Here is a 15,232-nt window from a genome sequence, read left to right as displayed (position 1 = left end):
TCTGCAATTGCAGTTATTCACGTAATTATCAACTTAATGTGTGTTGTGCCTCGGCATGGCACAGCGCGGATGAATCCAATGTTTTGAGGAGAATGTGCGGCTGTCAGTCACCGCGCCGGAGTGGATACTGTCATTCGGAATCACAGATTCTACTTTTTGGAAGTATGACCAACATAAGAATTTTCACCGGAAAATATCGTCCGAACAAGTAACATCCACTTTTGTTCTGACCAACTAAGGGGAAAAAGCATTGCAGTAAATCACGCCGATTAAATCTAATGATCGCTTATCATATCACGTCAAACCGTGCAAATTATACTTTGTTCTCAAATTGTTAATGTTAACAACATAAGCATTGCGTGAATACATTTAATGTCCTTGTTTTCGCATGGGCCCGGTTGCAGTCTCTTTTTTTCTCCGAAGTCTTTTGCGTTTTACAACGGGTGAATCTCCAGTTGTCTCTGGTGATTGTCGTTTGAACCTTTCTGGATCCGCCATCAAATTGATAAGTTTAATTATATCAAGTGCTGTGAGAAAAGGCTCTAAATCTCCACCTCCAACATCCTCGCACGCAATATAGCCTACTAGCCGAGACTTCATGCTCAAATTTCCCGCAGAAATCCACCAGTACCACTGGAATTAAAAACATTATTACAAGCTTACCATTTTGAATCGAGCTGGTTATGTACTTTTTAACCCAAAAAAGCTACGGACAGTAGCTTTAAATGCGAGTATGGCCAACCCGCTCAAACAGGAAAACAAATATTTTATGAGGTGGACATGTTGTATGATGTAAATCATATGTGCGATTTTTTTAGAAGAAAAAATATATGCATATGCATGAAGCCCTAAGCCTAGCAGTCAGTGGGGCATAACCCTAACCCGTTTGAGATCGTTCAAATTCATACATATTAGCCACCAATTTGCCAAGTTCGCAGAACCTGATTTAAGCATGTTCAACATGTTCCTGGATCAACATCTTTGTTAATCCTGGAACAACATTCCAATCAATCAATCAATCAGATTTGAGGGACACATTTACAGTTTGTGTCAAGTTTAGGCTTACAACCAGGGTTACAGTAGGTGCTTCTATATCAGTGTTATTTACCTATCATTTCCCTCTGATTTTAGGGATAACTTATAGGATAATGTTTAAGGGTACCCAGACGAAAGAAAAGTCAAAAATGATGAAAGTTTTAGAAGAGACCTCAACAACGTCACACACTGTGCTCAGACTTTTCTGCTAAAATAAAGACTCTGGTGGTCTCACATTTGTCTCCTCTAAAGATTCAGAAGAGACCTCAACAACATCACAGACTGAACTCAAATTTTGTAGAGGTTTCTTATAAAACTAAAATCATCGAGACACAACTGCACCTTAGACAGCATCAGTTCGAGTCCTAGCTAAAGGTACTTTCCTGCTCCTGTTCCCTTCTCGCCTCTCCCATTGTTTCCTGTCCCTCCTCCTCCTGTCCTGTACATTAAAAGTGAAAAACCCCAATGGCATAAAATTATAATAATAATGAAATAAGAGCAACCTCTGCAAGACAATAAAGAGATCTCCCATGTTTCCTCACAGCCCATTCTCATTTTGGACTCCTTTTTACATTTTTAGATCTCATTTGTGCCTACCTTTATTTCTCCTAAGGAATTTAAGGAGACACATCTGATACACTGTTGATACTAAAATGAGATATATTTGAAAATCTCAACTAAGTCCCCTAATCTTAAAAAGAGCAACCTCTGAGCAATAAAATCTGAGCTAAAGAGATTTAGAGATTGAGCAAGACAATAAAGAGTTTCTTCTACCACATTCTCAGTTGTGACTTCTTTTCACTCCAATATTTCTCACGTCTCATTCGTATCTATTTTTATTTCACCTAAGGAATTTTAGGAGAAACTTCTGTTGTCCATCAATGCTGTTGATTCTAAAATAAGAGATATATGAGAATCTCAACCAAGTCTCCTGAGCTTAGGAAAAGCAACCACTGAGCAATACATTTTTCCTCTGGGTAAAGATTGGGTTAGGATTACATTTTCGGACAGGAATGTTGTTCTAGGAGCAACAAAATATGTACGCATATAACCTGTAAAAATTAGGACATGCGCTCTGAGGCATTACAAATATGGCTGCCAAGTGAACCGACTTTCCTTGAAAGGGACTGTTTGAATGTGCGGAAGAGATTTATGGGATGATTATCAATAAATTATTTAACTTTCAAACAATATCTTAAAAGACTTGAAATATAGCACATTGGTCATATGGACTACTTTTATGTTTTTCTTTTTTGTCCATTTTGAAACTTGACGGCCCCAATTTACATTGAATTTCCTGCTAAATATTTCCTTTTGTGAAAATCATCCAGGTTTGGAATAGCATTATGGCAAGTCAATCATGACAAAATGTCATGTTTAGTTGAATACTCAAGTTCTGATGGGTTGCAAAATCATTGCATTCAGTGTTATTACAGGTTGAAATCAGACCTAACGCAAAGTCTATTACTGAAAATTATGATATACGCAATAAGACAACATGATCATTTTAGGTGATTGTTTTGATGTGAGGGCTTACGCTGAATGCCAATGAAGAGGTAGGAGCCCACAAAAGAGAAGATGACCACAGAGATCGGCAATGCACAGTCTGACACCACCTCCCTGACTTTAGCATGCAGGAATGGGCTGGAAAGAAACCAGAAATTAGAAAATGCAAAAACACTCACATCAGAATTTCAAGCTTTTGTGGCCATATAAAAAAGGGGATTCGTCAATCTAGTAATAATAACCATACATAAATTTTTATGTGAATATAAGTCATTTCGTATTTAAAAAAAAAAAAAAAGTTTTATCTTACATCAAGCACAGGTTAGAACAAATGACCAAGCATTAGCAGCTAATGACAATTACAGTTGACCATCCTATAATTACCTTCTCTTGATGAGGAACAGGACATAGCCCAGCCACATTGTTCCCAGCATCAACAATAGGCAGAGAATTGGGCGCTCCCTGGTGCCCAGAACCATTGTTGCAGGCAGTGAGCCTCCGTTCTCTGTTCCGTTCACTGTCTGATGAAGCATTACTCCCAGACGATGCAGATCCTCTGTGCCTTCAATGACTAGTATAGGGCCATGGTAATATTTATGAAATACTGAGAGAAAAGAGAGATACAGTGGTAAGAAATAGGTTAAATAGAAACGAGTGAGCAAATAAATAAATAAATAAATAAATAAATAAATAAATAAATAAATATATATATATATATATATATATATATATATATATATATATATATATATATATATATATATATATATATTCTTATTCAGATGTAAAACATATAATGCACCCAAAAATGACAAATCTTTCACAATTTATTGACCCTCATGGTGTTCCAAAAGCATATGAAGAGATTTTAGGCAGAATGTTCATGCTGCTCTTTTCCATTCAATGAAATTGAATGAGGACTGGGGCTCTCAAGCTCAAAAAAAAAAAAAAAGTACATTATGATAAATACCTAGCTTGTTACATATACGTGCAACATTTCAGCTGTAAATAAATTATACATGTTAACTAGATTATGTTTATTACTTGTCTAGCGATGTATATTTATGCTTAAATATACCGGGGTTGGAAAATGAAACTGAAACATTGGCCAATATAGTGCTGTAAGATTCATACCTATATGCGCAGCCTGGTGGCCAATCTTCACTGATTGCTCATTTCATCAGTAAGAGCAGAGTGTATAGGTTGAACTAGCAGAGCAATAGGACAGCTGTACATAAAATATTACAATTCACACAACACAATGGGAGACATAGCAGAGTTAAAAAATTTCGTCCGTGCCTCTCTGGCTCATCTGTGACCAGGACAGCAAGTCTTTGTGGTGTATGGAAAGCTATGGTATCCAGGGTAATGTTGGCATGCCACCATGCAGGACGAACCACATCCAAGAAGAGTAACTGCCGACGCAAGAGGAAGCTGTCTGGAAGGGATATCCAGGTATTAACCCGGATTGTATCCAAAAAACATAAAACCACAGCTACCCAAAACACTGCAGAATTAAAATGTGCATCTCGACTCTCCTGTTTCCATCAAAACTGTTCATCAGGAGCTCCACAGAGTCAATATTCATAGTCTGGCTGCTATAGCCAAACTCGTACCAATGCCAAATATTGATTTCAATGGTGCCAACAGAGGAAATCTTGGGCTGTGGACAATGTGAAACATGTATTGTTCTCTGATGAGTCCACCTTCACTGTCTTTTCCACATCCGTGAGTTACAGTGTGGAGAAGATCCAAAGAGGCTTTACACCCAGACGGCTGCTGCCCAGAGTGGATCAGGCATTCCCTACTGTGCTTGATTCACTGCCAAGAACTACTGAACCATTGTGCACCTAATGGTTCTAACATTGTACCCTGAAGGGGGTGCCGTGTATCAGCATGATAATGCACCAATACACACTGCAAGACAAGTGACAGCATGGTTTGATGAACATGAAAGTGAAGCTGAACATCTCCCATTTTTGGCATTTAACAGCCTCAGTATCCATTCACTTTCATTGAGTGTAACATAAAATATTTTTTTAGAAATGTGTCAATGTTTTTTTCACCAAAACTGATTAGTTACCAACATTCTTTAAAATCTCTTTTTTGTGTGTTCCACAGAATGAAGTATGTTGTACAGGTTTGGAACAACAAGAGGGTAGGAAATTATCTTTTTAGGGTGAACTATCCCATTAAACCATGTCACATATCCACCTTATTCCTGACGACCTTACTGCATTTTGAATTATGGGTGGCAGTGGCACTTCCGGTTTGGGGAACTTCCATTCAAAAAGGCTGAAACGAATCATTTAAAATCATAAGGTTGCCCTACAAATAAAGATGATCTATCAGTTTAACTGGATGAGCTGTCAATTTTCCTTAATGATTTATTTTCAGACATCATGAGAATAACGTTATACTTGGTATTGTGACATGTTATAACAAGAATATCTATAGCAAGAGCTCTTTTCAGTCGCTGCTTTCTTTTCCTCATGATTATTTTCTTTTTTCCCTTTGCAATCCGCTGTAAAAGTATGAAAATGGACCACATATACTGCACATTTGTGGTCTGTTCTCCCTAATTTAATTTACGATATATTCCATTAATAATTCACTGGAATGCACGAAGAATCTCTCGTTATCCTCCTCAAATCCTCATGTCTCTTTCCAGGTTTGTTTAATGCAATTTATTATCAGTAAAAATGACGGAAATCACTTTGAAGTAGTATCATGTAATGCTGAAGTTAATGAACATTTTTGATTAAGGTAACATAAGTTACATAATACAGATATATATTACTACAGTGATATTTAACCAAAGACTCGCACTTTTGGGGTTATTTGGTCTGTTGATGCTTTTACACTTTTAAATTTCCTTTTAATGTTCAATGGTTGAAGGGTGAGTAGATTAATGTCATCTCATTGTGACACTTTTTTTTTAAGTATTGCGCTCATAGAGCGAGCCTTTTCACTGATTGTTTACAGCTTAACGGAAGTTTCACCCATAAACAGCGCAAAGCGTCATGGGGCGTAGGAATAAGGTGGATACATATCATCAATAATGTTCCTAAAATACATCAAATAAATTCCCTGTTAAATCCACATTAATGATTTATTTCTAAGATATTACAAACAGCGACACTGCTCTGGTATGGATATGAGTTCCAGCAATGTTCAGAGCTCTGAACTTACTGTTTATGGTGCCTTTCAAGGCGTCACCCACAAAGGCAATGGAGATGAACAAAGCTATCACTTCCTCTGTAGAACTGAGAGGACACATAGGACACAGTGAACAACTGATCTTCCCTTTTATCAAAACAACAGAGCACAAACCAAGACATAATAACAAAATCGGGGCATGCCATGAACGGAGATTACCACACACATGACAGGAGAGCACAGATTTATGATGTTTATGCTACAGAGAGAGGCCACAGCAGAAGTGTCTGAGTTATATCAGAATGTAGCGTCTCCCTGAAGATATTTTATACATCAGTGAAATAAATCTAGATTGGTACATTTTCTCAAGAAAATAAGTGAGATGCTTGTTTGTGTAAAATTCTCCACTACAATACTAGGTGTTGTGAGTGGTTACCAGGGTTGGTATAGTGTAATGGGTTACTAGCTGGTTGAATACTGCTGGTTGGTACTAGCATTCTTCTCTCAATGAAATTCTGAATCTGAAATTAAGATATTGCTTCTGTCCCTCAGTTTGGAACTTTCCCCATCCGCCAGGCTAAAAAATCGTAAATCTGATTGTTTAGACATGCGCTATTGCTGGTTACTATGACACAGGAACTTAAATTTATTAATTTGTCTCAACAAAACTTTTTTTTGTTGTTGTTAAAAAATGAAGTTGTATCATTCATTTTGTACCAACCTAAACTAATTGTGTGAGGAAAATATTTTCTTTTTCCTTTTTGTGATTTTTTTTTTTTTTTTTTTTTTGTAAAAAATTGTATATGCAATGTATAAAATGAACAAATGAGAAGAGACATGGTGTCAGTATTGACATTAGTATAGCTATAACTCACTGAGTAAAGCAACTAAACTCACAGCAACTATCATTTAGCTGCCCACATCCTAAGAACAAGCATCACAATGGTAACCACAAAATTAAAAAGACATTACAAAAGAGAAGATATCTTGACAAACTCTTCTAAATGTCCAACATACAGAGGGGGAAATAAGTATTGAACACGTCACCATTTTTCTCAGTAAATATATTTCCAAAGGTGCTATTGACATGACATTTTCACCAGATGTTGATAACAACCCAAGGAATCAGTACATACAAATAATCCAAAACAAATAAGCTCAGAAATTAAGTTATGTGTAATAATGTGAAATGACACAGGGAAAAAGTATTGAACACATGAAGAAAGGGAGGTGCAAAAGGGCATGGAAAGTGTAGTGGAAAATTATTGGAATAGATATTTTGAACCTACAAACACACTTCCAAATACACATGCACGCACACACTTACACAGGAGTCCAAAGCGCAGAGGACTGAAAGGACGCAAGAATGCCCATATATGGGGAACGATGTCGACATCAGAAGAAGGTTGATGTCACATGCTTTAGTTCCTCTGGAAAAAACCCAAGAAACTGCATAGGAACAATGGGTAACACTTTAGAATACTGTTCCTTCATTAATGAATAATTACACAGGAACAAACGAGTAACGAATTATTAACATTCTAGTAACTACTATTAACTAACAAGAAACTCTGATTAACAAATTAGTAAGTAATAGCGCTCAGATGAATGTAGTAGTTCACTATTAGCTAATCAAGAACTACTATTTTTTTCATAATTAACATGAATAATGCATAATTTATAATAAAAGGTAATGGTAACCCACTAGTAATGACTCAAGTATTACTACATCATTCTAAAGGAACTACTAATTATTTGGATCAGTATTCGAAAGTGAAAAACATGATAACTACCTAATATTGACTGAAGTCATTGTAAGCTTTTGAGATTTTTGTAAGATTTTGAATAGTAATTCCTTCCAATGGATTTGGTAACACTTTAGTCATTACTAGTGCGTTCCCATGATCTTCATTCTTTTGTTTGAATTGCTCTGCTGTATTATTATAACTTGAGAAAACCTCGGATGAGAACAAGTTAAACTTCTACTTCTATTGCTTGAACTGCTTACAAGGTAATTAGCCTTTGTAATATTCACTCATACAGGACTGCCCTGTTGAGATTGAATAAGCTGAAGTTTTAGATCCTGTAACTTTTTTTTTTTTTTTTATGATTTGCTACGAGTATTAATCTTTGTGTAACCAGTGTTTTTATCTTTTGTATACATACATTTTTATTTCTAAAGACAATCACTGTTAAGTCTTACTTCAGCTTTTAAAAAACAGTTCTATTAGCAGAAAACAGAGCATTATATTAATCCTTATGTAACCAAGGAAAACAAGGGTTCCAGGAACGATTCTGCTGGAGGGTAAGCATGAATTTGATCCATATGTCTAAGGTATCAATGATTATTATTGTTTCATGAGAGTGTAGGGACTACACCTAGATTAACTGGTATAAAATAAAACAAGCTAGTGAGGAAACTAATCCTATTCTGACCTGACAGCAAAAGACCACTTAGCCACATTGATACTAGGGGTCATTCAGGAAAGTGAGGTAAATACCAGATCTCACCACAAAAGCCAAGACAACAGCTTAAAACTATTAGTAATTAAAAAGTTTTTAATTACTAATAGTTTTAAGCTGTTGTCTTGGCTTTCCATGCCTTTTTGCACCTCCTTTTCTTCATTCAATACTTTTTCCCTGTGTCATTTCATATTTTTACACATAACTTAATTTTTGAGCTTATTTGTTTTGGATTCTTTGTATGTACTGATTCCTTGGGTTGTTATCAACATCTGGTGAAAATTTCATGTCAATAGCACCTTTGGAAATATATTTACTGAGAAAAATGGTGACGTGTTCAATACTTATTTCCCCCGCTGTATTTAATCATGTAGACTATTGATGTAAATATTTGTATATGGGATAAAATCAGATTCCGGTGTGTTACATGGATTACAGAAATAAGTGTTTAAATGGCCGCAGGTGTTGAGCTTGCAACACATGGCACTTTTTTTTACACTTTTGCACTTTATTTGTGGCCTCTGGACAATAAAATCCCTGGTAAATATACACATGGTACTACTGCACTGACCGTTTAAAGAGCTTCATAAACAGGCTGACATTGAAGATGCCTCCTAGTATGAGGAACAAACTGTTCCAGAGGCCAATGCAGGCATAAAATGCGGGGAAGTCTAGGTCATAGTCATCACAGATGCCTCTGATCACTGCAGTGTACAAACAAAAGAGAGGAAACAACTAAATAGGGCTTTGAGACAGTGACAGAGACAGTGCACCTAATCTTCTTTTCTTTATAAGAGACATGCAGTACCACTGATGAAGATGGCTAGAGGTGCTGTGGTGAGAGGGATGACCAGCGGAGACCCAGAACAAAGAGAGTAAATCACTCCTCCAATGCTCTGACCAATTATAGTCTTCTGTACATCTGCAGAAAGGCAAATAAACCACCAGGAACACATGAACACAAAACTGTCAAAATACCCTTCTAATCAAGCTGGATTTGGAACATGGTAGCTGATGTCCAGCTGATCAACCATCTAGGCCAGATAGGACCAGCTAATGTCCATAAATGTCTTAGTCATATACTTTTGACTACATACCTATCTCTCCTCGTGTGCTCTCATCATTCAGAGAGCCAAAAGCAATTGCTGGCAACAGGATAGCAATGTAGAGGAAGATGGCCGTGGTGGTGTACTTCAGCAAAGATCTGTCAGAGCCCAGAATACCTGGAGAGAAACCACACAGCAACAGACACCTCAGCCTGAGCAACAGAGATTTCTGTTATTTTTAGTAAAAGTGAAGTCAAGCAGTGACTTGAGGAAAACTGAGACTCGCCATCTGTGAAGTCGGACAGGTACAGTGGAAGCCTGCGGCACAAGTCCTCATAAATGCCACGACCTGCTCTAAAGAAATCTTTTACCTGGGTACAAAAGGAGATTTGGAGGAGAAAAAATCATTATAATGTTTATTTTTTTTTTATTTTTTTTTATGCATTATATAGCAGAACTCATAGAATCTTAAATGCTTAAAAAACAAAACCATAAAAATAAGTGTAATGTCCTATACTTATGTGAGATTTACAAGAATCTCTACTGAATTTTATGGTGATTGCTATCACAAGATGGAAAGTTGTAAAATCCTTGAATATATTTGTTATCAAAATGGTAACTGTCTCTTATTACGCAGTAGGAAAATAAATAAAATGGAATATTGTTTATTGAACCTTTAAAATAATTACATTCAAGGGAATGTGTGAATAATCTAAGTCACAGAATGCGAACATTTCAGCATAGTGCATGTTCTATAAAAAGGGTAGGCTGTGAAACGGGAAAATGTAGTCATTTTTCAACCAACCAAGCACCAGGAAGGTTCTTAACATTTAGAAAATGCTTCAATGCTTCATCAACTTCAGGAGGTTAAGCAAAATATCAGTTACAGAAGTTGTCGGAAATCTAATCTGATTGGCCAAGTGGTGTTGTACATATTTAGTATAACAGCACTAGGATTTCTCACTGTTTATATCAATCCACTTGACTGTGTTCGCAATTTTCCTGACCAGAATTTCTGAGCAGTTCAAGCAAGTGGACTGTGATTATGGAAATGAACTAAAAACGCTGATTTATGATTTTGTTATTTTCCAGCAATAATAAAATAACAACACCTTCCAAATGCTTGTGGTCTGTAAGATTTTTCAATGTTTTTGAAAGTCTCTTATGTTCACATAAGCTGCATTTATTTGATAAAAAAATACAGTATAAACAGTAATATTGTGAAATAATATTACAATTTAAACCAACTGTTTGAATATATTTTAAAATGTAATTTATTCCTGTGATTTAAAAGCTGAATTTTCAGCAGCATTACTCCAGTCTTCAGTGTCACATGATCCTTCAAAAATCATTATAATATGATGATTTGCTTCTCAAGACATGTTGCTTATGATCATTAATGTTGAAAACAGTTGTGCTGCTTGAAAGTTTAGTGGAAACCATGATGCATTTTTTTCTGAAATCTTTGATGAATTGAAAGTTTAAATGTCCAGCTTTTATTTGAAATACAAATATTTTGTAACATTATAAATGTCTAGTCTGTACTATTATTTTTGATCGGTTTATTGCATCCTTACTGAATAAAAGTATAATATCTTTAAAACAATCTTATACTGACTCCAAACGTTTAAACATTAGTGTATGTTTAAATTATTAATGTGTAAATTAAAAAAGTGGGTTACACTTTATTTTAAGGTGTCATTTGTTACAGTGTAATTATATATTTAAGTACTGAGTACATGCACTTATAGGGTTAGGGTAGGATTAGGATTTGGATGAGGATTAGTTGCATGTAATTATGCATAATTTATAGTTATTACTATGGTAAGTACATGTAACATATGTAACAAGGACACTAAAATAAAGTGTTACCAAAAAGTGTTATTAATTATGTCAGGTACCCTACATTATAGGGACAAAATATCCCCACAAAGATGGCAATCCTTGTCCTTGTGGGCACATGTTTGATCCCTATGAGGAAAACAGCTATCATACTAAGTGATGTTTTTTGAAAATGTAAAAATTCAGAAAGTTTTATGTGATGGGTATGTTTAGGGAATAGAATATACAGAATGTACAGTATGGAAATCATTTTGTCTATGGAACCCGACATGTGTCCATAATTAATGTATACCATAAATTCAAGAAAATTATTTTCTTGATCATATTTTTTCTTAAGATACAGGGATGAAGATTGAGCTTGATCAATGGGCTAAAATTTGTAATAAAATAAAATAAAAAATGTATTTAATATTATTTATTGGAAATCATATTGTAACTCTTATTAATCCATTACTATAATCAGAACATTTACATTTATTCATTTTAGCTGACGCTTTTATCCAAAGCGACTTACAATTGCTATACATGTCAGAGGTCGCACGCCTCTGGAGCAACTAGGGGTTAAGTGTCTTGCTCAGGGACACATTGGTGTCTCACAGTGGATTCGAACCCGGGTCTCTCACACCAAAGGCATGTGTCTTATCCACTGCAGAACAGAGGTTTGTGTGTTTGGGAAGATCTAAATCTTTACTCAAAAGCTCTTCAAATGAATCTGCAGTACGGCTGTTGGGCGATAGGGTGTTTTGTGGTTGGTGTGGGGGACACATACACCCAGGTTTGGTCAAGGTTTAGCATAATGTGAGGGTGGACTGTACGTGTGAGGAGTGCACTTAATGACCCACAGAGAAAACTGAACATTAAGTTAGCAGGCAGACTGAGCAGATAATTGGTTGGTGAAGCCATTTACATGCCCCTGAGCCTCTCTCAGATTCAGACCTTGAGTGGTTTGTTGCTGTGTGGGTCGGTCTCTTCCTCCACCGAGGGCTTTTGGATGGCAGTGGAGAGCTGCTGCCTTTGAATCACCAGCTCCTGCTTGAAGTCCTCCTGGGTCTTAGTTTCCAGGAGTTTCTGTCTAAATGAGACGTCTGAGAACAAGGTGGCAAAAGTACGACCGAGCTCTATGGCAGTCTTTGTACTTTTCTGCAGGGCAAGAAAGAAGAAAAAACTAAAGAATCTTAAATAGTGTAAAAACTTGCACAGTTTGAAACAACTGCAAATTAGGAGACAACAGTTATAATTTAAATTTGTGTTTTTGTCACTTTAGGTTGTGATTGGAAGATGAACGGAACGGCTTACTGTTCGAGGCGGTGCCAGGATGAGGATGACATAGCGGACCTCACAGCAGTTAACACCCCAGTTCTGTGGCCGCTCCAGACGGGTAATGCAAACATGTCGTTTCTGAAGAGTCTTCATGTTACAGCTGAATATAGAAGGCCACACACTTTTCATCAGCCATATATATATCTTTCATGCAGTTTGTTATATAGCCGTTTGTGAATGTAAAAGGTCTGTAAAGATTAAAGTGCCCAATAAATGGAGTCGCCTCCCAAAAGAAAGAACCGATTCTGAACTACCTCAAACGAGTTGTGAGTAATTCCAGTCTTACTTCCTGCCACTATCCTATTGGCTGCTCGTGAACAGCATCTACTCTGACCCTCAAACACTGTAGTTGTAGCTGAGGCCTGGAAGAGTTTGGTTTGTGTTGTCGACATGTCGAGAAGACGCGGTTTTCAATGCGGTGAAAGCAAATCCACTTTGCAGCACTTCGAAATGATGAGGACTCGAGCTGGAACTGATACGGTAAAACTGACGCCATAGTTACTGTTTGTATGAAGTTGTGTATGAAGTGCTGAGAAAGATCTAGAGCTGAAATTCAGATATGGTAACGGGTTTTTGGTTTCCAACCCACTGTAAACAGTGGACCAATCATTACAGACTGGGCCATCTGACCAATCAGAGCAGAGTAGGTTCACTGTTTCGGACACTGTGAGAAAATAGGTTATGCTGCAATGTATATTATGAGACACTGTTTTTGACCTTGGGTGCATGTAAACCTATTGTAGGAGACCAAAAATAGGAACAAATAAGGAATACTGTGTTAAATAAATATTTTGTGTGCATCTCAGTTGCAATTGCCTACCATAAATAGGATACATAAACTTTAGCATATACAAAACAGCATTATATTGGCCACGAGCCAGATCAGGTATCTCAAAAAAAAAAAAAAAAAGTGAAAAATAAAAATGCATTTAAAAAGTAAAATACTAAATTCAAATCAATGCAAATTTTTATACGTTAAGCTAAATGTTTAATTGTACCTCATAATTAATTAATTTAACTGCATTATTTAAAATGATTCAATTATTAATAAATGAATTGGATTATGAAAATTTAAAAGAGCAAAGTACAATGATTTTGTAATTTGAATGGCTTTGCAATATAAGCATCAGAAAGAATCGAGAAAGTATATAAATGTATTAATACTGCAATATATATTTAAGGCTATAAGCTTAAAAATTAGCGCAGGATTCTTGATCTGAAAAAGGTGTTAGATATTTAAAGTATGCTTTAAAAATTGGCATCAGCCACTGATTACAAATATTTACCGGTGGACCACTAGTTATGGTTATGTTTAAAAAGGTTGAAGAAAAAAAGAAGAAATATATATATATAAAGTACTTATTAATATTAAAGTGCTACATACAGAACACAGAGCCAGGACTGCTGGTAGTGAACTCCAGTGGCTGTCGCTGTCACACCCTGAATAGTCTCGGTCAAAAGGTGAACTTGAAAAGACACAGAAAGAGAGAGAAACTGTAAAAAACATTCCCTGTTTTTAAAGACAGTGGGTCTTCCATTAACCAAATACTCAGAGGGGCTGCCCTGGATTTCTAGATTGCTAGACTAGACGACCTGTGGCATTTGGGGTGAGCAGCCCGCTGCTTACCATTGACATCCTGTCCTCCAGCATCTGTGAACAGAGCACTCATGACCTCCTCCGCATTGCAGCTGCCCGGCCCATCCGTGGCCACATGGTCCAGCATTTTGCGCAGTACTTCATCCAGGGAGGCTGCCTTCTCGTCCAGTAGGATGCTGGCCTGAGCCAAAAACCCATCCAGATCCCGGTCAGCTCTCAACTCCTCCTGGAAATTCATCAGCTTCACATACTGAAACAGGAAAGAACAATTCATAAGGTCATCACAAATCATCCTTTAGATCCGGTTCTTTTTAATCAGTCAGTTAAAGATTTGACAAAGCTTTTTATTCAAAGCAAACCCATGACATTGAAGAACAGTAGTGCTTTTGTATGTTAGTAACTATTGAAACAACGGTTTTATTTGAATATAATTTCAAATGTAATTTATTCCTGTGATTACTCCAGTCTTCAGTGTCAAATGATTCTTCAAAAATCATTCTGCTGGTTTGGATCAAAATATGATCAAGAGACTTTCATAAACATAAAAAAATCGTAATTATTCTAAAATGTTAAAATGGGTGTACATTTACTGAATCCCTCCTCATAACTTCAGATCATAAAAAAGAGAAAAATGAAAATGAAATGAAAATCAAATTGAACTGTGAGGCTTCCTGGCCATAAACATATCAATTAAACAACAGATTTTAATTATAAAACAGCTTCAGTAAGAATGGCTTACTCTTCTTGCTGTATGTAGAAGGCCAAATCCTGAAACGTTGGTATCTATTCATAGGTAGAAAGGAGAGGAAGAAAAGAAAAGAAATGATAAATTGTTAAAACCCTTGTGCTGTTACATGGATGTATGAGTATGAAGGACAGACCACTGAGCCAGGCCTCCCAGAAGAAATGTTTTCCTTCATTATCTTGGAGCCCTGAACCCTTTGTATTATGTCTCCCTGGTTATAAATAGTCAAAGAGTCTCCAAGTCTGCAGCACAGACACATCAGAAGTGCATTGTGATCCCTGAACCCTGACACCGCAGTCACTTAGGAATAAGACCTGGCACAGCCTGCTTCCCCAATGCCGCAAACACATCAGACAAAATATGAAAACAATACTGATTGTTTTTAAGGCCGAAGTGAACAGAGATCATTTTTGATAGGTGTTCAAAATGTGTAGGAGGTAGAGCTGCTGCTGACTGTTGATACTAGTGGGATCCATCTATACCTCAGGCTACCATCACAAGGATTTTTTGAGATTTTTG

The 15,232-nt window shown here is 36.5% G+C and overlaps 2 protein-coding genes across 2 annotated transcripts in view; both read right to left on the bottom strand.

Annotated features, from left to right (window-relative positions):
* sowahab (sosondowah ankyrin repeat domain family member Ab) overlaps positions 1–15,232 on the bottom strand; it is a 394,094-nt gene that overhangs the window by 173,998 nt on the left and 204,864 nt on the right. The gene's annotated exons all lie outside the window — the stretch shown is intronic.
* The window catches only part of LOC307171326 (solute carrier family 4 member 11-like), a 28,981-nt gene that overhangs the window by 7,025 nt on the left and 6,724 nt on the right, over positions 1–15,232 (bottom strand). Inside the window, exons 3-14 of the mRNA XM_079892875.1 lie at positions 14,708–14,751; positions 13,999–14,218; positions 13,756–13,837; positions 12,348–12,471; positions 11,988–12,191; positions 9,496–9,580; positions 9,261–9,386; positions 8,972–9,085; positions 8,735–8,867; positions 5,734–5,807; positions 2,926–3,145; positions 2,573–2,679 (exon numbers count right to left, since the gene is read on the bottom strand). Of these exons, the coding sequence (XP_079749001.1) occupies positions 2,573–2,679; positions 2,926–3,145; positions 5,734–5,807; positions 8,735–8,867; positions 8,972–9,085; positions 9,261–9,386; positions 9,496–9,580; positions 11,988–12,191; positions 12,348–12,471; positions 13,756–13,837; positions 13,999–14,218; positions 14,708–14,751 (1,533 nt within the window). The remainder of the gene's footprint in view (positions 1–2,572; positions 2,680–2,925; positions 3,146–5,733; positions 5,808–8,734; positions 8,868–8,971; positions 9,086–9,260; positions 9,387–9,495; positions 9,581–11,987; positions 12,192–12,347; positions 12,472–13,755; positions 13,838–13,998; positions 14,219–14,707; positions 14,752–15,232) is intronic.

Source organism: Squalius cephalus (genome assembly GCF_949319135.1).
Source record: "Squalius cephalus genome assembly, chromosome: 14".
In the NCBI taxonomy this organism is placed as follows: Eukaryota; Metazoa; Chordata; class Actinopteri; order Cypriniformes; family Leuciscidae; genus Squalius; species Squalius cephalus.
The sequence above is the reverse complement of the archived record's forward strand: the minus strand, read 5'-3'. Positions and strand labels throughout refer to the sequence as shown.